This window comes from Planococcus citri, chromosome 2 (assembly GCF_950023065.1).
Source record: "Planococcus citri chromosome 2, ihPlaCitr1.1, whole genome shotgun sequence".
In the NCBI taxonomy this organism is placed as follows: domain Eukaryota; kingdom Metazoa; phylum Arthropoda; class Insecta; order Hemiptera; family Pseudococcidae; genus Planococcus; species Planococcus citri.
The window spans coordinates 36,073,739-36,099,189 of NC_088678.1; the positions used below are offsets into that span (position 1 = coordinate 36,073,739).

At 35.0% G+C, this 25,451-nt stretch overlaps 2 protein-coding genes across 3 annotated transcripts in view; both read left to right on the forward strand.

Moving 5' to 3' along the window:
* Positions 1-25,451, forward strand: part of LOC135835591 (uncharacterized) — a 309,298-nt gene that overhangs the window by 219,341 nt on the left and 64,506 nt on the right. The gene's annotated exons all lie outside the window — the stretch shown is intronic.
* Positions 1-25,451, forward strand: part of LOC135835590 (hemicentin-1-like) — a 168,874-nt gene that overhangs the window by 120,149 nt on the left and 23,274 nt on the right. The window contains exons 9-10 of one of the 2 annotated variants that reach the window (XM_065349924.1): positions 7,821-7,962; positions 17,907-18,017. In XM_065349924.1, coding sequence (XP_065205996.1) covers positions 7,821-7,962; positions 17,907-18,017 — 253 coding nt within the window. The remainder of the gene's footprint in view (positions 1-7,820; positions 7,963-17,906; positions 18,018-25,451) is intronic. The other variant, XM_065349925.1, reaches the window with a different exon arrangement.

The following is a 25,451-nucleotide window of genomic DNA, read 5'->3' on the forward strand; positions in this document are numbered from 1 at the left end:
GCATCGATTAATTGGCCGATTACGAGGGATAGTCGGAAAGTAAGTTTCACATGGCTGGAAAAGTATGAATGCGTGGACATTTTTTGACCAAAATTGGAGGAAGTATAGCTCAAACATTCAACCAGATCTGACAAAATTCATTCTGCATTTGGGTGAATTGTTTGTATTTTACAGCGTGATTAGTAGAGTGCTGATAAAAAACATCCGTCCAAATGTAGTATTTAGCAAAAAAAAATTTTTTTCAGTTGTAATAATTATGAGTAAAATTCATCAAGAATTACTCAAAAGATATCATACTAATGTTTTTTCAAGTTGATACGTTATTTGGCGCTGTAAATTGTTCATGTGATGGTTGCAAAATTTCTGGTGCTGAGTGACTTTCGACAATGCCGACATTCAGCAGATTATCACTGAACAATCTACTCATTTGGATTTTGATTGAACCAAAATAATGTTACTATGTTATGTCTTAAGTGGTTCTCAATCAATTTTCCAGTGAATTTTTCTTTTGTTAGCTTGGAAAATTAATTTTTTCTAAAATATAATTTTTGGACGGATGTTTTTTATCAGCACTCTACTAATCACGCTGTAAAATACGAACAATGCACCCAAATGCAGAATAAATTTTGTCAGATCTGGTTGAATGTTTGAACTATGTATATTTCCTCCAATTTTGGTCAAAAAATGTTCACGCGTTCATACTTTTTCAGCCATGTGAAACTTACTTTCCGACTATCCCTCGTAGTTGGATCTTCATTGTTGTGGTTCCGTGTCCTTTACAAGACATTGGAAATCGCATTTTTGTGGTACCCTAACAGGGTGAGGCGAATGCCTATTGCCACTGCGATTATTCTGGGGAATCGACGTTGTTTTGAGCTTTCACATAGTAGTTTTCTGTTGCTTTCTATGCTATCTAAGTACAAAGTAGCTCATACATCACTAGCCAGGTTTTTACAACCCTGAGTTCCGTAATCACCGCTACCTATAGTTGCTCAACCAGTTACAGCTTTTTGATACTGGCAACAGATTGCATGCATTTCTGTTGCCTCTGCTGTTCTGGTGTTCGGAGCTTAACATGTAATAGATGTTAAATGCACTACAATGTATACATTACACATTAACGCCTGCGTCTCTAGCGGGATTTGAACCCACGACCCTTGTTCAGAAAGCTGTGGCTTAACCCACTATGCCACCGAGTGTAGTTGGATCTTAGCGCTACCTATATTGTACTAATATTTCAGGCTTTTCCATTGGTCAATGGTTAAGTTGCAACGGGTCAAGGTAGGGTACCAATCGTTCCTCATGACAATGTCATGATTTGCTGTGTTTATTTTGGTAGTTGATTAATCGATTATGCCCAATTATTTTTTGATGTAGCATTGATTATAATTGGTTCCATCTCTGGGTTCACCCATTTGTGGGGACACCTTGGACCCGAGTGACCCGTGGTTTGTCCATCAGTGTCCGCTTAACAGATTAATCCACACGACTCGCCAGCAAAATATAAATTATACACGTAATAAAATAAATCGCTGACCTAATCAAAAACGTATATTGGTGCTTTGCATACATGCTGCACCAAGATATGTACCATGCAAACAATTGATCCAAGACCTATCTATTAAGTATTCATGTATCAGTAGGGCTGTATCAGTGTACTCAGTAAGATAACTTACGTATTCACATAATAATTTGGTATCATATTTGTCAATAAAGCATCACTGGAGCAGGTATATCTTAGGCAACCAGGGAAAGAAACAGCAACTAGCACAGACACTTTACTCACAGCACAAACTTATAACAACTGAGATCTCCGTGCTCAGCCAAACTCTTTGCTGGTACATTTTTACTCACTATGCTTGAGAACATCCACCTGTCACCCATGGTCACTAAGATTAGCCCTCTAATTAAGCAACTCGATGCAGTTGCAATATATGTGTATTTATGCATAGTAAAAATATATAGCAACCACATGGTCACTAGCTCTGCGAGCCAACACCCTACGAGGTGTCAAAAATGCCAAACACACCAAGACGACGTACATAGCGTGAGAATAGGCCAGAAAAAATTGAAATAAAAACAACTTTTTACACAGTAGATACAGCATAATGTAGTCCGCTCAAAAATTGAAAAAAATGGTTCGAAAATTTGCTCAACAGAAGAAGTTATTTAGGTATTACTTTTTAATTGGGATTTTTATCTCCCACCTCATGTACCTACTCGATTGTTTATTTATTGACACCACCTCTGCAGACTCTTTGAGAGATTTCAATGTTACGTTTAGTAAGTGCCTTAACAGTTAATAGACCAAATCTGATTAATTTTTGATGAATTAGGTACCTACCCACTAATTAGGCGATTGCTTTAAATGTTTCTAGAATCCCCACAAACAAAATTGAGTATACGTAGGTAAAATTCAAACTTCAATGGAGTTTTTTTCCTCGTCACGTCGTCGTCAGTCATTGAAAAACTATGATGGAAAATTTTGGCGCGACGAAGCCTTTTCACAAGTAACTATCCAAACAGCATTACGAATCCTACCCATTCTCCTCCTCGTTCCTGTCCATCTTCAATGGTAAAAACTACCCACTTGTGAAATACAACTGACTGTACGCTGTACGCGAACTCGGCCATTTACCAAATACGAGTACCACGTACCTGGTACCAACCTTAATCAGATGACAATTTGATCTCATCCTTGGGCCACTTAAAAGGTCTCACAATTTTACGACCATCGAACGATTGAACCCTTAAAATAACCCTTTAGCGTTATACCGAGGTGCACGATAACATCATGCTCGCTTCGTGCTCGTCGCTTATACAATATATACGTTCGGTGTACTCGTATTTGGTCCACAGTCCATCCGACAAGAATAAACACATTAAAGCCGAGCCACTTTAAAACCCATTGTACGAGTACAAACGCCTCGACGCGACTGCGACTAGTGTTCGACGAAAACAAATAAAATTCAACGTTCGGTACGTTCGTTCAATTTAGCGGGGAGCCTTAATCCGGTATTTTGAATTCAATACAATAATAATTTTTTTTTACACGCTTAAGATAATATAGAATCCTTTTATTAGCTATAAAGGAAATATATTTTTAGTCGTAGAGAGAATTTTGCGATGCTGCTTGCTTTGAATATAAACGACTTTATAAAACACAATACTACCGCATAAGAACCCGAAAGCTCTGGCTGTAGAGATGCTAAAAACTCTTCTAGACGTATATACGGTACACTACATACTATAGGTACTAGGTATTCTTTGTATAGTCTACGTACATTATATACTATATTTATAAGGCCCTGCGATTAGCTGCTGCCTTTTACACACAAAAACACGATAACGAGAAATAGTAAAACTTGATAACAGCTTTCATTCGAACACTATAAAACGTATGTTGCGAATGCGGAAATTAATGTTTTTAACTTGGAGTAATTTCCTTAATTAAACCAAAGCTATAAAGTTATGATATCAATAATGCCGAGTATAAGTGCAATATTTTCATTAGAGTAGTACGCTCGTTGCCTGCACTTTCCATCTCCTGGTCATAAAGATACCCTTTCAAGTATGCTGTACGCGTGCTCTTTCTATGCCCTTCTTGTCGCCTTTCTTCATACGCGATAAATAACGTAATCTGCCGACCGAGTATTTTGCAAGTACATAGGTACATATATCGTTTCGTTATATTATTTATTAATTAAACGTAAACCTTTGGCTCGAGCTTATGATTTACTCAAATTATACTCGTCTGGAATTCTTCGTGACCCAGAACACTTTTTGCGTCGATAGGTAACTTCTCACCAGAGAACTCAAAATATTGAATCCGCACTGATAATTTAAAGAATCACCACAACAGAGCCATCTCAACGTGCAGAAAATTTTTTGAACCGGTTAAAATTAAATCGAAAGAGCATAGACAAAAGTACAAAGGCATTTTCAAATTTTGGTGTAAAAAAAAAATTAAAATTTTGCCAACATGACTCGAAAAGCTGAAATTTCTATACTTCTTTGATTTTTCCACCAAACCCATTTCGAAACTTTCCGAGCAGTTCTGAAGTCACCAGCAGATATACCTAAGTGAAAATGCTTCATTGCTCCTCTCAGATTTGCAAAATTATGATGGATTATACCTATTGTCAAGTACCTTTGAAAAAAATTTTCGAGCCACCTCCCCACCTCCTTTGGCCAATATTATGTTGATAAAAAAGTATTGGAGGCCATTGAGCCGTCTGTCGGACCTCTCTAGTTTGTTCTCATGCCTGTCTGGCTTCCCAAGGTCATCGGTTCGTCTGTCTGTCTGGCCTCTGACGGTCACTGACCTATCTGTCTTGTCTCTCAAGGTTGTCCGCGTGCCTGTTCAGGTTCTCAATGTCGTCTGTCTGTCTATCTGGTCGCTTACTCAGTCATTGACCTATGTGCCCAGACTATCAAAGTCACTGACCCGTCTGGCTCACCTCCTAAGGTCACTGACCTATCTGTCTAGTCTCTCGTGGTCGTCTGTCTGCCTTTCTGTCTTCTCAAGGTCACCTGCCTACCTCTTTGACTACTTAAGGTCACTGACCGTCCAATATGACTTTTCAAGATTGCATGTCTACCTGTCTGGCATTTCAAGGTCATTGACCCGTCATAATGGACCCTTAGGTCATCGTCTACCCTCTTGAGGTCATTGACCTATATGTCTGGACACTCAAAATCACTGACGTACCTGTTTTCCCTACTCAAGGTCACATGCCTGCTTGTCTGGTTTCAGAAGGTCACTGACTTGTCTGTCTGGCATCGTAAGATCATTGACCGTCTCCATCTGACTTCCTAACGTCATCTGTCCGTCTTGGTTTGGTCTCATGAGGTCATTGACCAATGTATCCGGACTCTCGAGGTCACTGACATACTTGTCAGGGTGTCCAATCATTTCTGGAAATGATTTTCCCTGACTTTTCCAGGTTTTCCAGACAAATTTTTCCATTTTTCCAGACCATTTTTTCAATTTTCTATATGATTGCTTACCCCAAACTTCAGTTGAAGATTTTTTTTTGGGGGGGGGGTGTAATTTTTTTTATAAGCTTCTCTTCGAACTACTACACATACTTCTTCAAATGTACAAAACAGCTAAACTTTGATTATTAACTTTTTTTAATTAAAAATAAATAAATAAATGAGTAAAATCATGCCTCAAGTTTGGCCAATTGATACAATATTCATGACTTGAAAATGTTTTTTTTTTCTTTTTTGGATGTTTGGAGGCATCAAAATGTGAAATCTGTTCATCTGAAAATGAGAAACAAATTGGTCCAAGCGAAGCGAGGACGAGAACTTTTAAAAATTTTCATTTATTTTCTATATGCCTAAAAACGAGGATTTTTTTAATGAGAAGGGATTATTTTTTGGTTTTTTAAATTTTAATATTGGAGTGATGTTTTTTTAATGAAGTTAACTACTTTCGAAAGAGAAAAAAGAACAGGCTCGAGCGAAGCGAGGGCGAAAACTTGAACCATAAAACCGAGGTTTTTTTATGTGAGGACGAGTAGTTTTTTTTTGGCTTTCAAAATTTTAGAATTTGAATGATGTTTTTTTTGAAAAGAAGTTGATTTTTAAAAAGAAAACAGAACAGGTCCAAGCGAGGGCGAATAAATGTGTATTTCGAGATACGATGTTTTTTTTCGCGAAGAGTTCATTTTAAACAAGCCCCAAACGAAGCGAGGGCAAAAGCTTTTGAAAATTGAGTTTTGAGAAGTAAGAAATAATGTTTTCCTTTCATCACAAGTCCTTATCTGAAATTTGCAATTGATCGTTTTTTCAAAATTCCAGGGATTTTGGGTGAAAATTACGAAATTCCCTGACTTTTCCAGACCGACCAAATTCCCTGACTTTTCCAGGTTTTCAAGGTTTTCCAGACTTGTGGACACCCTGCTTGTCTACGTTTCCAAGATTTGAACATTGTTAGGTGACTTTTTGACAAGCCATTTCATTAGACACCTTATGACATTTCAAATTTGATTTGATCAATGTTTTCATTTATTCATCCAGATTGACTTATTTAACTTCACGATTTTTGATTGATTTTTCAACATGTAAAACTGCTACATTTCAGTAAAAAGTGGATATTTCTGAGAAAAAATGCAATATGTTTGGAATGCAACAATTTTTTTGAGAAAATCATGAAAATTTGTTTCTCAAGTTAAAACCAACCTTCCAAACAAAATGTCAAAAAATGAATTTCCCAGCAGCCTAAATGCTCGAAACCATAGTATGGTTTTTGATTTTTTCGAAAATTTTAAGAAACCCTGCACATCATAAACAGAAGTTGATTCGGTTAGCTGAAAATTTAATTGCTAATTACTTTCGAGATACCAGCTCAAAAATCTATTTTCTTTGATCAAGACTCCAGATTTGGCTAATAATGATGGAAATCAAATTAAGAGGACTGAATATTGGACGAGGCATTTTTTATATTTCTTCTTTCGGGATTTTCGGTCAAAAAGTAATGTAAGTACCTTAGATACCTGGCTGAAATTCGCCAAAATGATGAATTTCTAGTTGGGGTACTCAAAAGTAGAAGAAAGTTGAAACTTGCTGAAAATGTTACTAAAATAGGTAGTTCTTCATTAGAAAATTTTCATGTTTGCACTTGAAAAATTAGCGTCTTTTAAAATTAGAAAGCGATTTCTATAATTTTTCAAAAATTTGCCAAAAAATCAATTCGAGCTGTTGAGATTTTGGTTGTGCTTGTTTCGAATACGCTAGAATCGCATCTTGTGTCATCAAGTAGCCTCCAGTGGTCTTTGCCATTTCTGCTTTTAATTTCGTGATCAATTCGACTATTACGCAATAATTATGTACTCTAAATACTTGAAAACTGTCTGCATATACACAGCTGCGAAGCCTCAAGACGCAAATTCGAAGGTCTCGACTTACAATCAGAATTGAAAGTGTTCTACGAGTATAATGAGCACGTGCTCACTAAACATACATCTAGGTATCTTCATCAGTCGGTGAACTCTTACCTGAAAGGAATATTTTTTGAAATTTTCTCCCACAGTCAGTCTGTCTGCTGGATCTCTTTACCTTTCGCGAATAATTTTCCAACTCCGTATACAGACATCATAGGTATAAAGCTACTATGCCGTCGGCATTATCTAATAAATCTCGATTATTGACAATAGTACGCGCCTCGACGACACCTCCCGCCGTCTCTTTACCTGAAATACTGACGAATTCGCTTGTACAGATAGCCTCGTCAGATTTGTGGTTTATGTGGCAGCGTAAAGTACTACACCGAGCCTTTATTAGTATTCAGATGTTATTCGCTTCAAAATTCACCCACAAAACGAAACGCAGGCGAAGCGAAGAAGTGCAGGGTACACGAGTATTACTGCATTAATGTTTCTCTCCAGCCATCCTATGCAGCAGGAGGATCACCGAATGCAAGAATAGTACACCACGCCTGGCTTCGGCTTTTAAGCAAATGAATGAGTACATTAAGAAACAAGAGACTCGAAATGACAGCGGGGGGAGGGGAGAAATATTTGTTTTTACATCTAGAAGGCGAAGTTTTGTTTATGTACAAAGTGTTCTCAAGTTCGCGAAGAGTCAATAGCTGGATAATTAGATTGCTGAGAGACAAGAAGAACTTTATCGAAGCGTTAATTATTTTTCGCGTGGAAATTTTATACGGTTGTAAAGTGCATAGCGAAAGGCACTAGGCAGCTTCGTCGATAACGTGTACTTTTCTTTATTATACATTACGTAATTCCAAGAGGGAGCATTTTTATACTGAATGGATTTCGTTTTTGTTTTGTTTTGTTTTTTTTTTTTAGGGTAGAATACTCGAGAAGGAAACAAACCATACGATATATTACTTGAAGAATATATCGTTACTTGCGCAAGGCGAATACTCGTGCGAGGCAACAAACAAAGAAGGCCGTTCAAAAAGCCAATCTTTAATGGTTAACGTGCTACGTAAGTATTGTATCATATTTGAAGATTTCCTCCTCTTCTGCGCCTCTCGCACTGTCTCTCTCTTTCGCGTTCTTTCTTTCTTCTTTTACTTTCTAGTGTATATTCTTCGCAAAAATGGATCTTTTTACCCTTTTCATCGTATTATTTATTACCTATGGGTCTGTTTTTTTTATTTTTATTCGACGACGACCAACGACGTAAACCTAAACAATATCTATTTTCATAAATTTTCATTGTGCAATGTGTAGGGTCTGATTTATATCGTATTTTTTTTATTGGTTTAGGTTTTCTTTTTATACAAGATTTTTTTTCTTTTTCCTATTTTTTTTCTTATTTACGAGATTTTTAGTGTCACTTGATATTTTTGCGATTCATTTTCTCTCCCCTGAATTGTTTATTTCCGGTATATTTTTCAGCATTAATTTCATTTTAGATGTTTTTATTTTCTTGTTTATTTACTAGGTGTGTTTTTTTTTCGTTGAATTTTTTGCATATTTTTTTTCTGTTTTGGAATATGTTCTTTGAATATTATTCATCAAATATTATCATTAATTTCTAAACGATTTTCGTAATTGCCTATGCTTTTATTTATGTAGTTTTTTTTTTTTTTTTTTTTTTTGCAAGTTTGTTAATGATTGTTATTTAAAAGTACCTAACACGATTTTATTTGACTAACAAAAAGCAATTGAAGACATCATAACAAAAAGGGGTATATATGACACATATGTCCTTTTTGGGACGAATCCATATTGTCATTCTTCAGGCCTTCCTCTATCATATGAGACCAACCCCACTTCACAAAGTCGAAAAACCAGTGAGCTATCGCCATTTTAAAACTGCGAAGTCGATTGAAAATTTACTTTTTCAGAGATAATGGGTTACTTATGGTCCATTTTGTGTTGTCAACCATTATTTACCTGGTTTAAATCCAAAAATTTGCTCAAAAACATTTTTAAATCAATAAAAAAAATTAGCCAAAAAAACTTGTCTTTTTTGCTATTTTTTTTTACTTTAACATAGCGATCTTTTTTCAGAGATAATGGGTTACTCATGGTCGATTTTGTGTTGTCAACCGTTATTTACCTGATTTAAATCCAAAAATTTGCTCAAAAACATTTTTAAATCAAAAAAAAAAAATGGCCAATTTTTCGCTTCAAAAAGGACATATAACTCGAAATGTTTGAGCGCTTACCGCTAACACACATTTTCCTCCAGACTGATGGTTCATAGCATTTCGTATAGTGAGATAGTGGGAAAATAAGATCAAATCGTCACCATGTTCAAATATGCACATTTCTAAACTTCACAAGCACTCAAACTTTCAAACAGTAGTTTCGACTCTTTTTTCTCAAAAATTATCCTTAATTTCTATCTATGTACTTCATCAATTTTAGATACCTCCTTACTTACTTTTTCGAGCAAATGATATCAAATGTTACTTTGTGCTTCCATGTGGCTATTTCAGTTTGAAAATATGTACTTGAACCTGATTTTTCTGAGGTTGAAAAACATCTGATCCCTTTCTTCTCGTAGTTACCGAAATTGAGTAATTGGGGCAGAAACGTGTCCTCAGAAGACTTGTATACAGTAAGTTTGACTTCTTCATCCATTTATGCCACTTTGCAGCAATTTTGATGAATTCAGGATCCGCAACTCCTCATTTGGAAGTTTTAGTGACACTATTGGTCTCCCCGTAAAGAGCTCCTGATGAGAAATTCTGGCTGGAAAAGTAAGCAAGTTCTACGCCAAGAATTGAAAAAATTTGACTCTCAATCGCCTCGCAGTGGATAGGAATCAAATAACGTTCATTCTTATTTCTCTTACCGTCTAACGTTTGAAAAAAGAACCTTCAAATTTTAATTTTGAAATCGGAATTTTTCGCCATTGTTTCCCTGTGCTTCAACGAACGCCATTTTTTTTCATTTTACGAGTACTATTGGTGCCAAGAGACCAGGTATGCGTTTAGAAAATCAGAAAAATATCATTGAATAAATTTTTTTGTCCTAGTTTATGAGTACTTGAAGATTTTCGATAAGAAATGTTGATTAGAAAGGTCAGCGGGTTCTGCGCCAGGAATGAAAATTTTTGGCCTTTCGACAGCCTTAGGACAATGATTATGGCAAGTGCATCATTTGTACTCCTTTACCATATGTTTTGGAAAAGTGTTCTAGGTCTTTGGAATTTGAGATCCAAACAAAATCAATACCTTTCAAACACCTTTTGTGTTTAATTAATAAAATGAGAAAATGGAAACCTTAAATGTACGTTCAAGTAATGTTTTAAGAAGCTTGGTGCTTAGAGGGTCCAAATTTATGAGAATCGTTGAGAATATCAGAGTTTAAAGGTCCCATTTCTTTTTGAGGCTTCCGAAAATCTACAACGCCACGGGTAAAGTTATGAACTCATTTATTTTATTCCGTAATATTGGCAGGTAAGTATTTTTTCTCTTTTCATAAATTGTACCACTGAACGAACTTACTAAAAATATCATCGAAAAACTAAGAATACGCATTTTTCCAAGTGTGTAGATGCGATTGAAAATAAGTATATTCAAAAATTTCCATGAAATGGCCTTCGCTAGTGTTTAACATTTCCGCAAGTTTGAAAAAATTCGGTTCCTTCAAAACTGACAAAAATATAAATTTTCAACAAAAATTACAATTTCACACTTTTTTTCAAGTAGTTAGCGGCTAGGTAGGAGGTATCGATGAACCATGAGAAAAAAGTTCACTGATTGGCTTCAAAATTCTAGGATAGGGCCAATTGCTTTGAAAAGTGTTACAGGGTATCTTACCCAATTGGCCCAAATCACAAAAAAATTGAGCTAGGTATAAAAAAAAATTCATTTTGGAAAATGACAGTTTTGAAAAAGCTGAAATCTTCCATTTCCAACAAAACAAATAAATATAAATTACATTTTTTTGTTTCAAAAATATAATTCAACACAAGTAAAAAACATCAATCAAAAGCACTTTTTAAACATTTTTTTTTAGAAAATTAGTAAGAAAAAAAAACGTAGTAAAGATAGTAAAAAAGGTCAACTGGCACTTCCCAAGTTGAGCAAAAATAAAAACTTGATGAAAGAATTACACTTGACAAAAAAAATGAAGAAAACAAAAATCTAGGCACCAAAGAAAGAATTTTTTATCAAGTCATAAAATCTTGTTGGAAATCGGATCGAAATATAACACAAAATTTGGCAATGTTGCAAGATTTTTTGGGCGGGGGGGGGGGGTAACTAGTAAAGTAATGAGTAATAGAAGCATTTTTGCTTTGAAGCAGGAGATGAAGCATCTAATTTTCTTTCATTTTGGAAAATAAAAAGTATTTTACAATTTGAGAGAAATAGTAAAAATAGTAGATAAACAAAAAAATCTCCTGCTTCACAGCAGAAATGTTTCCATATTGGTCCCCCCCTTCCTAAAAAGCTCGCATTTTTGACAAATTTTGTGTCATATTTCGGTCCGATTTGCGACAATATTATTGTGACCTTGATTATTGTATTCTTCCTATTTTTTGATCATAGAGACATTCCTTTCACCAAGTTTTCATTTTTGCCTAACTTGGGAAATGCCAGATGACCTTTTTCACTAGGTACTTATCGTTAATATTACCTATGATTTTTTTTTCTTATGAATTTATAAAAAAAAATATGTTTTCAATAAATGCTTTTGACTAGGTAATGTTTTTTACTCAAGTCGTTGAATTATTTTGAAGAAAAAAAATTCCAATTTATAATCATTTGTTTTGTTAGAAATGAAGTATTTGAGCTTTTTCGAAACTTTCATTTTCTAAAATGATTTTTCCATGAAAGCTCAAAATTTTTGTGATGTGGCCAATTGTTCAGGGTACTCGATTGCATTCCCCAAAGTAATTTTTTTCCAAGGGTTAAACTTGAGTAAGTAGGTATTTTTTTCATTCATTCATGTTTTTTGGATTTTTACATTCGAGTAATTATTTTCACTTGATCATTTTTGTACATACCCCACTCGCTGGATATCATAATGAAAATAAAGGCGTACGCATAAGAAAATCGTTTGTTTGTTTTCGAAACAAAGTCGCAGTTTTTTGAATTGATAATGATACACCACTCCCATGACAACGATATTGTCTCATTAAAGCTTATATATGTAAATATACACATATTGAACCGAAGGTAAATATTTGGGAAAAAATATTCATTCTAAATATCGATAGCCTACATATAGTGTTGCCTACTTTACCCTACAAGTATCGTATAGTAAAAATTACTCGAAATTCGCATACAAGTTGATGTTGTTTTTTTTCCACAGTTTCGTTATAGAAATATTCCAACTTATATACCTATACCTACAAGTCATCAGTATAGTACAGCTCATATTGATGGTATTTTTCACTGCACGTATTCCATATACACGATATAGGTAGGTATAGTGTAGTATGCGGCTTGTACAGCACGAGCGACGTAGAGGGTAACTTATATGTACGTTTACGTATAGGTATATATAGGAGGTTTATAGTATAGGTACGTGGCACATGGGTAGGTAAAATGATAGGGGAGGAAAAAATAAGATAACTGGTACCTACGTCTAAGACTACGTATACACATGTAGTACTCTATCTATAGTTTCGATGTGGGAAATCTTCACGTTTCTTTACTTTCCTTAATCAACATTTTATACCATAAGCCGGGGCAAATACGCGAGGAGATGTGTTTAAACTGTTTTGGCTGGAAGCAGACGACGGTAGAGGAGGAAAACCCCAAGCTATAGTATGTAATTGGTGAGAGAAACAGCTTTAGAAGTTTATGAGAGTTGAATAGTAACGAGAGTGAGAGAGACTCGTGGCTGAGAAAAATATATTTCTTTAGATGTGCAGCTACCTACCTATACAATGTACACGCTACATATGTACCTATAATGGTAAAAAGTTTCCTTATGGGTGGGTAATTTTGGCCACGTTTAAGCTAAATGTAAACCTGCGAACGTCCAGTGTACCGATACTTTTCATGAAACAAAAATAATGTGTTTGGATGGTGTAATGTAAGTTACATGTGCAGCGAATGGCTCATTATCCGACTGAATTCATCAAAAAAGTTGCACTCGAGTTCAAATTTTTACTTTAATGAAATACGAGTGTGAAGGGCTGAGTTATTATTCTATTAAGGAGAGTTCAACTTCCCCTATACTTAAAGAAGACTCTTTTTTTTTTGAAAATATTCATTCAAAAACACGTTTTGATTTCCTATTCCTGCGATTGTTTCTCATTCTTTTTTGAATTGTCGACAATATACCTAAGAATAAATTCGTACGCAGATAATTTGAATTAAACTCTACTACAGCCTACGTCAAGTTTGAGAAACATACTTACTTTCCACTGGTACCTAACTTTTGTTATATAAGTATAGTGTGTTTACTTTTGATAGGTAGTATAAATATAATTTCGGTCTGATGTACCTACCTATCTGAAGTATTTCAAAGTAGTATATAACATGTCTACCTGCCTAGTTAGCCAAGTTGTACGTACCTATCTACTACGTGCGTTCATATGACAGCAGTCGTATTTCCGAAAAGAATAAATTGACGTCATTACAGAAAAGAGATGAAGACAGGAATTAAATATTAAATCGAAAGAAAGAAATATTAAAGTAGGTACAAATAAAATTAATAATAAAGTTGAAGCTGAAATTTCCGCGATGGATAAGACTCTTGAAGAAAACTTTCATTTGATAAATAATAAAGTTACCTGTACTCTCGTATCATAAAAATCAGCAACAGCATAGAAAACACCAGCACATCGAGCCTCTAAACAAAATTTATTTTTTGGCACAAACAAAATTTTCACTCGCTGCAACTTTTCAAAAAGTTTTTAAAGTTTGGAAGAAAAAAAAATTCAACTATACTTGAGAGAAGCATGTTTCCGTGAATAATTTCTAAACCGTGAAATATCGTTAGTGAAATTTTTCCAAGACGTAGGTATAGGATTATTTTGCAGGAATTTTGAATTTACGTGAAAAAAAAACTCGTTTTTGGAGGGAAAAAAATCGAGGAAATTTCTACTCGTTGTTTAATTTATTAAATTTTTCAAAACATAGGTATACTTAGTAGGTGCTATAAATTTTACAGACAACTCTCTGAAAATAGGAGAGAAATGTTTATCTACCTGGCAAAAGCAGTATTTGAAGTGAGATTCTTTGACTAACAGAATTTTGAAAATTTTCATTTGTAATCAATTGTACTCGCGATCATTTGATTCAATTCAAAAATATTTTCAAAAATTCATAAGTATCTTCCCCATTAACTGAAAAAATACAATGTTACTCGTATACAATCGAAAAACGATAATAATACGAGAACACAAAATTGATTCCACAGAAGGTTTTCTCATTACTCCTTCAATGATCAAAGAACTACAATATAATAAAATATTACCTATAGAAGTGCATCTCCCCCCTTTTCCCCATCTCAAAAGGAAATTGCAATTTTAAATGCTCACGAGCGTGTTTTTTATTTACTTAATGCAACCGTTGAGGAATTTAATTAGGAGACCATCGTTTACAATTTGAACCGAATCCAACATTTTTTCAAATTAATTTCGATCCCGTCTATTCATTTATTCCGAACCAAACAACATTTACATTACATTTACCTACCTGCTTTCTTCTGCACAACAATCATTATAAAAGGGTGGGTCGTAGAGAACATGTAAAAAAGGGTTAATTTATTTCGCGAAGATAATTAGAAAATAATTCGTTCAATAACGACAACCGGTGTACAGAGACAAAAAGCATTATTGGTTTTAACCCCTTTTACCTTGGCAAGTGCTGTGAACTCACCGACAATGTAAATTAATGGATAAACAAGTTGACGGCTACGGTAAGCCGCGTAATTGCTTTGTTTTAATTGCGCCAACAGGTCACGATTTTACAATCTTATTACCTGCTCTCGACCAAATAACATTTTTCTATTCGTTCGATAATTAACGTGGTGGGTAGATACTAGATACACTAATAAAGGGGGTGAAATTCAATCGAAAAATATAAAATGAACACAACTCGAAGCTAGACTTGGCTAAATTTATAAACGTTGCCAGTAGCGGAAAGCACGCCTAATGTCATCGCTGTCGATGAAAAAGTATAACACAAGCTATACGTACGTTCTATAGAACGACGACGACGACGTAGGAAGTGTATAGGTATAGTACACATATGGTGAGAAAAAAAAAATCAACGAAAGTATGGCCTTAAGAGTGGTGAACTTTCACCTGCCTCTTATATAAGTATATGTGTACTGCCTAACACGCACGTTCGCAGCGAAACTTTTAAAACTTTTCCATTTTGTAGTTTTGTTAACTCACTGATTGTACTGAGATATTGCTTCGTACTACGTGGAATAGACGAATTTACAGCGTGATGACGTTCGGAGGAAGCGAGGGGAGATGAAAAGAGAGAATTGGGTTTTGGGGTATTTTTTAATGCGGTGTTGAACTTTTTGCCAAAGATGGAATTATTAAATCGGTTGAATTGGGTTTGAAAATGAAAACTGCAAACGATTAGTTATTTTAGTACGAAAACACAAAAAAATGAGCGGTAAAGGTAAAAAAAAAATAAAAATAAAAATCACGAGTAAAATTTTAAAAAATTGACACATAAAATTGAACAACGAAAAAAAAATAATCATTTTTAGTTGGCAAAAGGGTAACTATTCCCTGGTAAAATGGGCGAATGCCACATGTCCTCGGATTTTTGAAATGTTAATGAAACATTGTTGAGTGCCTTTTTAAAAAAATGTTGGAGCCAAAAAAATTTCCCCTACCCTACCCCCTTGCTCACAATGGCCAAAAAACGATTTCTTCGAGGGGAAAATCATACTTCAACGAGTTTTGAATTCATCCGAAGTATATGGAGGAAACATAAATCTTATCAACGCGAATTTTTTCAAAATTTTTCGGCCCCCCAGGGGCGAGATATTAACAAAAGAAAATTTGAAACCGCCGTATCTCCAAACCTAATTCTTGTACTTGCAATTTTTTTGGTATTTTTTTCAAATTTTTTCTCCGGGTAGGTCATCTTTAAAAACTCAAAAAAACACTCAAAAATTTGTTTTTGGTGTCACGGCACCACCAAAAAAAGCCATACTGCCAGTGATATAATTCTGAAATTTTGCATGCTGACCTATAAAAATAATAGAAAACTATGTAACTTCTTGAAACCTCAATTTTGGGGCCATAGGCACCCCCTCCCCCAATTTTGGGGCGAAAGAAGATCGACAATAATATGGGTATTTTCTTGATGAGGTTCGAAAGAATTTCAATTTCCCGGATATTTTGATAATTTTTATAGTTTATAATACATACCTTCTACAGCACTTTCAACTAATCTTCAAGCATTTGAGAAACTTCGACGATATTTCATCCAATTATAAATAGCCCAATTCAGCCTTTTTTCAACCATTTTTGTAAAAAGACTTCAAAGAGATGATTGATACAATTGAGAACTCTGAAGGAAAGTTTCACGAAGGTAAAGCATTTTTTTGAATTTTATTTGAGTCTAAGAAAGGATGTATTAAAATCTCAGGGAATTTATTACAAATCAAAATGTGTGCCAATGATTCTAAAAAAAATCAAAGTTTCATCAAATCGACTTGGAGAAAATTTGGTATGCTCTCTTACGTTCGACCTTCCAAATCGGTTGGTCAGAAATTTTAGAGCCTCCTGCAGATTTTGGAAAGTGAGGAAATCTACAAAAATTTACCCAATTTTGAGTCGATTGGAGGTGGTCTCAAGTCATTCTGGGGACTCCGGTCATATTATGAAAATTGTCAATTTTCAAAAAGTTCTATGAAAATTGTTCAAATGTATTTTTGGACCCACTTGACTGATTACACACAATTTTTCCATAATCGCTTTCTGTCACTTTGGAACCGAGCTGTGCCTCATCACAAATTCAAAATTTCTTAGGCAATATCATCTACAAAAAAATTAACGAAAATTATTTTTAAATGTTTGAAGTTTTCTCTCCAAGCCATTTTTTCAAGATTTCACATCTACCAAAATTCAAAATTGAAAAAACAATAGTGAAAACTCACTTTTGATAAAGAATTTCGTCAAAATTATAATATTTGTACTCTCTCCTCTTTCTACCAAAATTACATTTGAAATTTTTATTCTCATTACAAAAACATTATAGATAAGTAAGATAGTAGGTAATTTGTAAAATAAAAAATTTGTATAGGCATTCAAGGATTAAACTATAGTTTTTGTCTTAATCCCGAAATATTAAAAGAGAATCTCAAATTTTGCCAAAATATCGAAAGTTTTAATTTTTGAAACTGGGGAAACGTTTTGAAATACAGTTGCAGAGACAGGTACAAATTTTTTGGTAATAACTGCCAATTTCATAAAACTAAAAAAAAATGATAGGAGGTACGTTTTTGGTTATTTTTCTCGGGTTTTTTAAATTAGCAATACTAATCAAAAAAATAAGCACCATCTGTATTTCAAAATACATACGTACGTCGAGGAGTTCCTGAAATAAACAAAATCAAGGAAAATAGAATTAAAGTAAATAATTTTTTTTGAGAATTTTCCATTTTGGGGCAGATTTTTCCCAGAAAAAAAATTCTGTCTCCTAAACAATGTTGGTCCCCTTGCATGGAGTCCAACAAAATTGGAAAACATTTTTAAAAATTAAAAAATTGAAACTTGCAAAAAATATTGGATCAAAAAAAATTATATTCCTTTACTCCTTCCTTCGAAAAAATATTCGTTTCCTGTGAAGGAGCCTCCTAAAGTTGTGCAAAAAAAAATTCAAAATACAGATCAAAAATTGAAATCAGTAAAAAAAATTTTTTTAACCCTCAATTTTTGGTCAAACCCATTCTAAAATACCATCTTTCCAAGAAAAAGGGCTATTATTGGCTTGTATCTGTCACTCAGCAGGCTCATTGTATGTGCCTTATTTGTAGGTTTTCCTGGAGAACTTGGTTACATCGAATTCAAAGGATCGAAAAGAGAACCTGGTGAAGTGGGTGCGCTTGGAATCACAGGAAATGAAGGACTTCGTATATGGCGCCAATGTAAGTTCAGGCCTCAAAATTTTAAAAAATGCAATATGCCTAGTAAGTGATATATCTAGGTATTGAGTGGTTGGTTTTCAAATGCTCAGAATCTGATTTCGAAGTCCGTTCGACCCAAAATTCAAAAGTTAGCTTTCAAGAGAAGGACTTGTAGTCGGGGGAGCCCACTTAAGAATAAATTGCACCCCCTCCGTCGATCCTCCGGGGAAACTTTTTTCTTAAAGGGGCGAAGTCCTAAGGAACATTTCTAGCCCTTGTACTGAAAAAAAGTGGCCCTCTTTAGGCCAAAAATGAGGGAAAAAATCAAAATTTCACCAAATTGACCAAGAAAGCTGAAATTTGGGATACATCCCTATTTTTGACATATCAAATCGATTGGAAACTGTTTCAAATCGTTTTGAGCAGTTCTGGAGCCTCCAGCAGATTTTTGAAACTTGAAATTCCCACAAAATTTCATCAAATGGAGTTGGATAGCCGAAATTTACTCTGCAAACTAATTTCAATACGCTACTAAGTCAACTGCAAGAGGATTTCAAGTCGTTTTGGAGCCTTCCGGAGACTTTTTGAAAATTACTACAGCCTCCAGGAGATTTTTGAAACTTCAAATTTCCTAAAAATTTCATCAAACGGAGATGGAAAGTCAAAATTCATTCTGCAAACTAATTTCAATACGCTACGAAGTCATCTGCTAGTGGATTTCAAGTTGTTTTGGAGCCTCCAGTGACTTTTTGAGAGGTCATGTGGTGTTTTTTGGTAAATTGAAATTTCCAAAAAGTAACTGGAAGCTTCAAAATCATTAAAACCATTTAAAACCATCATTTAGTCGACTTCATATCGTATTGAAATTAGTTTGTGAAGTAAATTTCAGCTTGCCAACTCCATTTGGTAAAATGTTGCGGGAATTTCAAGTTTCAAAAATCTGCTGGAGGCTCCAGTAATTTTCAAAAAGCCGCTGGAGGCTCCAAAATGATTTGAACCCACTTGAAGTCCTCTTCTGAGGATGTTAAAATTGGAGTGTAGAGTAAATTTCAGCTTTCCATCGCCATTTGATGAAATTTGGTGAAAATTTAAAGCTTAAAAAATCTGATGCAGGCTCTAGGAATTATCAAAAAGTCGCCGGAGGTTCCAAAACGACTTGAAATTCACCTGCAGTACTTCGTAGCGTATTGAAATTAGTTAGCAGAATAAATTTCAGCTTTCTAACTCCATTTTGGTGAAATTTTGTGGGAATTTCGAGTTTCAAAAATCTGCTGGAGGCTCCAGAACTGCTCAAAACGATTTGAAACAGTTTCCAATCGATTTGGCATGTCAAAACTAGGGATGTATCCCAAATTTCAGCTTTCTTGGTCAATTTGGTAAAATTTTGATTTTTTCCCTCATTTTTGGCCCAAATTTGATTTTCAAAAATTCACCAAAAATCGAAAAACGCGCTTTAGCACTTGAAATTTTGACAGGTGATAAATTTTTGCTTGATCTTTCGATCTACCTTTGTACAGTTTGAAAAATGTTGTGCAAGTCCTACGTTGGAACGCAAAATCTGCGATTTCGGCTGACCTGTCAATCAGAATGGCCACCATTTTGTAAGTAGGGCCACTTTTTTTCCAGTACAAGGGCTAGAAATGTTCCTTAGGACTTCCCCTTTAAGAAAAAAGTTGCCTCGGAAGGATCGACGAGGGGGGGTGCAATTTATCCTTAAGTGGGCTCCCCGACTATTGTGTCCAAAAACTTGAAAAATGCATTCAATTTTAATTTTATGGCCAGACAAATTTCAGAATCATTTGTCAAAAAGTACATGGGCACTTTGTCATAGCATCTCTTCTAATCACCCCTTAAACAAATCGAAATTGATTTTTTTCAATTACCTGCTGATTGGATATACGAACTTTTAAATCTAGCAGCTTTAAATTCGAATGCAAAATCTAGAATCAGCTCAAAATTTGAGCCCAATCAAATCCACTCCCCCCCTCCCATCAAAAACATAAACCCAAACATTACACTTTTTACTGGTGTTTTGCAAATAAATTCATTCCAAAACCTTCGAACACACCTCAAACGAGGTCATCGAGAATGGCATAAATGAGTTTCCAATACCGCAAAACTCAAACGTCTACTATAACGATGAAGTAAAAATATAAGGTACTTGTTTTGTTTGCGTTTGCGATCTCGCGAGAGTTTAAAACTGGACAACGACGACGACGGTGCTTTTCGCTGGTAATATTACGACTTCTCACACAGAATATTGGTTCCGAAAAACGAGGACGACGAAGTGTAGAAGGAAACAAAACTTATACTCTCAAGTTTCTAGATTGTTTGGCGAATAATCTACGTGACAGATGGACACTTCATAACGTGCGCGGGTAGACTTTTGTCATTTACGCGTCCTTTTAAGGACAGCCACGACGGTAGGTCGGGCTCAAGGGTGAGAATACTAGAGATGAAGCTTTCTGTATATCGATACGTATCGGAAACCCGAGAATAGACGAGCAGGTTGCGGATGAGGACGTTGTATCTTGGGGAAACGACAACGACGACGACGTCGGGTGACGGAAATCAAACACGAGAAGAATCTGCTGAGAGAGTTATTATTGTTCGATGTATACAGGGCAGCGCAGACTTGGCGATAGGTTTTAGCTTGTTTTAATCTTCACTTATTCGCTATATAGAATGAAAATCAGCAGGCCAGACTTTCCATACGACCAAAGGGTTGGGTGAAGGGTGAAGTCTACGAGTTGTTGTTGTTGTTGTTGTTGTTGCTGCGTGAATTGCTGCCGATGCCGGAGCCGGAATCAGAGAAGCAAGTTTTACAGTATAACAAGACTGCGAAGACAACGCCTATGGGTATTTTGACAGCGCGTCTGCTCGACGAGATAACGATAAAAGACGCGATATTAATTTTTGCCTTGGCCTCTTTGCTGCAGTACGTTAAGATTTTCGTCGACGGCTCAGCCTATACGAAAGAGTGAAGGTGCGAGCGGGGGGCATGAACGTAATTTAATTAAATTGTTAGAAGAATAACTACGCTGCTAGCTTTTTATATACTCGCCGTACTCGATAGAATATTACTGGAAATATTTTCACTACTCGTTTGAAAAAAAGTGTATGGAAAACGAAGGACGAATTGACAGACAAACAAAACCAAAAACCACAACCGAATGCATCCCTCTCCTCAAAGAATTTGAAACCAACAAACGAGATGAAAAACAACCGAGTAAATTCATAGATGGGGAAGAAAGCGAAAAAAACCCATAGCGAATATAGAAGTCGAAAACGATTTGTTTAATTGAAGTTTTCAATCGAATTTATGTTTTTAAAAAAAGCTCGGGCTCGCAGTTCGTGCGACTAGACGCGGCTTGCCGCAAGATGAGCGAACAACGAGAAGGCAAAACATGCTAAAAGCTCGCTGTCGAGAAATTTCTTTTGAATACATTTACATTTTAAACAAAGCACCGCCGTCTTATTATCAGCTCCATACCTTGTTTATATGGCGTCTTTAAGCAAACAAAAGTATAGCTTTTTTGCCTCTTCACGCCCCCCCTCCTTTTGTCAGACGAACGCACACCAAGTCGTTAGTGTCGGTCGTCGTATTCTTAAGATATCGAGTTTTTTTCCTCATTTTGGGAAGGTTTTCCATCTAGGCTTAAGACATCTCCAAAATTCGTACATCGACACCAGAAAAATGTAATACTCGTATATCAACGAAACAGATTTCGTGTGAATAATAGTATCATGGCACCTACGTCAAACTACCATTCATACTACGTTTTGGAATGATTAGCATGATGATCATAGCACAGTGAAGTATCAAAGAGGCCACTAACAGTGTTGTGCGTAACGATATTTTTTTTCGTTCCGTTATTTCGTTACGTTACAAAATTAGCATTTTTTTCGTGACGTTTTTTCGTTATCACAAAAAGAACTTTTGGAAGGGTTTGAAGTGGATCCATTAGAAAAAAGAAGAGAAACAATTGCATTAATGTTTCTGTATGACCTTATCCACTGCAACATAAATGACAGTAACCTTTTGGGAAAAATCAATTTCTGGGCCCCAAAAATCCACTCCAGGCAGAAAAAAATATTCTCCTTAAACAATTACAACACATTTAGGATGAAGGTATCTCCTATGAACAACGTCATGGGTATCTCTGACAGTTTCCTCTGTAGGTGTGCAGATGCTGATATTTTTAGTATGGGTAGGTCTGCTTTCAAGCGTGTGGTGGGGGTGGCATGGGAGTGGGAGTGGGGGTGCAGTGGGAGCTGTTTGTGAACCATTTCATATTCTGTATCTTATTCTTTTTAGTTCTCTATGTTTTTTTTTCTTTTCTTTTTTTTATAAGTATTTCTTCTGTTTGGTGTTATACTTTTTTGCTTACTTCTTACATTCTCTTTTAGATAGGAAGAACTACTTTTATAGATATTACTTTTTTTTTGTTTTTGTTTGTTTTTTTTCTCCTTTTTGCTTGCTTTTGTATGTTTGTATTTCTCAAACTTGTTTCTCTGGAGTAAATCTTAGTCTTATCTCTATAATTATAAATGGTCTCTCCTGTAATTGGCTCTAGCTGTTGGAGAGACCTAAATTGTAAAAAAAAAAAAAAAATAAATAGCTAAAATAACGGAACCAAAAGGTTTAAATACCAGTGTAACGAAAAAATACCGTTACATTTTTTCGTTACAGATATAATCATGATACAATTACGTTTATTAAAAAGGGAATTTTTGAAAAAGTCAAACTTGGAAGGTAAAAAATCTCATTTTTTGACTCAACTTGAAAATATTGTAACTAAAAAAATAACAAAAAAGGTAACAGAATTTTTTCGTTTTTTGTTACGTTACATCAAGAAAAATATCGTTACGTTACGTTTCAGTTACACAATATCACATGATCAAAATAACGTTTTCGTTACAGTTCCGTTTCCTGGAACGAAAAAAATTTCGTTATTTTCGTTTTTCGTTACAGTTTCCGTTACGGTACGCCAACACTGCCACTAAACATAAAAATGTTGAAAATTTTATTTTTCCAAGTAGGTAATTTTATTTTCTTCTGAGAAATTTTTTTCACAGTGACCTTAATTCGTCCAGAAAATTGACTATTATGGTACAAGATCGAGACACGAATTCTTTATTTTTTTCAGATTTAAATCAGACTTTTGATAAAATTGCCAACATTTTTTTTCTTGGAATTGAATTTGAAGTCTGGGACAAAATTAGATGGGTATTTGAACCGAATTCAGCGACTTGGAAAAGCTGTATAAGTAGGTATTTCAATATCCATATTGATCATTTCGAATTTTGAAAAATTCACTCCCCCCCCTCTCCGGGGTATAATTTGTTGTTTATAGTCAAATTAGATATCGAAAATGAAATCTTCGACCTCGGTAACTCTTAGTTCACATTTTGTGAATCCTTCACCTTTCAAGTACATACTCGTATATTGATTTTTGGCACGCTATAAAGATCTTCAAAAATATGGACCATCTATGACGTGTTAATAAAGTTGCATACTCAGTTCGCCGTAAATACAATTTTTGCATTTACACTAGAGTGGATCACCGAAAAAAAAAAAAAAACAAGTAGGCAGATTTTGACCAAATTCAGCAGTAACCTCAATTTTGATTTGAAAGTTATCAACAAAAATTTTTAGCACCGAAGTTGCCCCTGAAGGGAAGATTTGAGCCATCGATGAGGGGGTATTTTTGAAAAAAAAATCATGGTTTTTTTCGCTCCTGTCGTTACACAACCTGTTTTAGAAAAAATGGCAGGTCTCAAATGAAAGTATTTGAGATTCTGCGTCGATCTATGAAATTTACTTACTAAATCCAAAACTTCTTTTGGCTTTGTGGTTATACTGAACAATTGAAAATTTCCAAATCGCTATTTTGAAAATTTTTTCTTGACAAATACATTATTTATCATTAATTACCTATGTCAGAATATTGGAAAATATCATTTTTGAAACTGAAGAAACATTTTGAAACGATGGTGGTGCTAATTTTTGGGTCATGTTTGCCAATTTCAAAAAATGGAAAAAATTTCATACGTTTTTGGCTACGTATTTTCTCGATTTTTTGAAATTAACAAAAATGATCCAACAGTTGGTACCAATTTAATTTACTTTTTACTTTCTCTTCTAAGGATTAAAATTAGGAGAAAATGGCCTCATCATTCAAAAAAACCAGTGCGCCACAGAGTTATGCTCTCAAGTAAGTATGTACCTATATACCGAGTTCCAGGGTGCTTTTCTCAAACTTCATTTTTTTCGAGTAGATATTCCCGAAATGAGTTTAATGAATTTTTGAAAATCAAATTCGGGCCAAAAATGATAAAAAAATCGATATATCACCAAATTGACGTAAAAAGCCAAAAATTAGCATGATAAGCTCTCTGACTCACCAAATCGACTGAAAACGGTTCCGAACCGCCTTGAGCGATGGCGCTTCTAGCAAATGTTTTGGAAACTAAAATTACCGGTGGTTTTCAAGAACCGAACTTGAAGTTGCCTCTAATAAATGTACCGAAATTCGATGGTAAAATCGAAAATTTCCAGGAATTTTACATTTTACGCTTTATTTCAAAATGTTGTGCACGATGTGGCTACTCTATCCAAGGTTTGCAAATTGTACAATTTGAAAAATGCGTTAATTGGAGATGCTGTCGCCGATTTGGTTCGTGACACTCCTCTAACTGATCGTGGTGTCAGGTTGTTTCCACTTACAAAGACATCAAATCGATAACAAGAAAATATTTCAATCAACCAAATGGAATCAACAAACGAGATACCGCAGCTTCTCAGTAATGTCAATCGGGCGTTAAAAGGCTTGAAAGCTTGCGGAGAGGATACCGAGAATTTTGGAGTTCAATTTTTAGCTGTATCGTTTCAGAAAAATTGAACGATACCTACAACATATGTACCTAACCAATTCGAGAAAACGTTTACCACCAATACGAAAACGACAATCTCTTTTACACTATACTACAAATTTTGAATTACGTAGTAAGTCTTCTGGCCAAATAAATACATGAACAAAACAATGATATACGAATTCGTCTAATTCATCTGGTAAATGTTTTTACTTTCACCTCTACAACGAATAACAAAACGAAATCACCGAATGCTCATTCTGGTAATCATCAGTCATCACCGCTGAAAAGCTAAAATTTACATTACACTCCAACTTTAACATGCTAAGTCGATCAGAGGTGGTGTCCAGCCATTCTAGAGCCTCCAGCTTCATTTTGGAAACTCAAAGTTTTCAAAAAATGCCATGATCAGAAACTACCCAAATTAACTTTAACACGTATTAAACGCATTTGATGCAGGTTAATGACTCATTGATCAATTACATACAAATTTTCTAAAATCTGTTTCTGCTGGTTCAAAACCATACATGTTTTAAACGTTTAATTTTGCTGATGAAACGCAATGTTTCCAAACTGGCA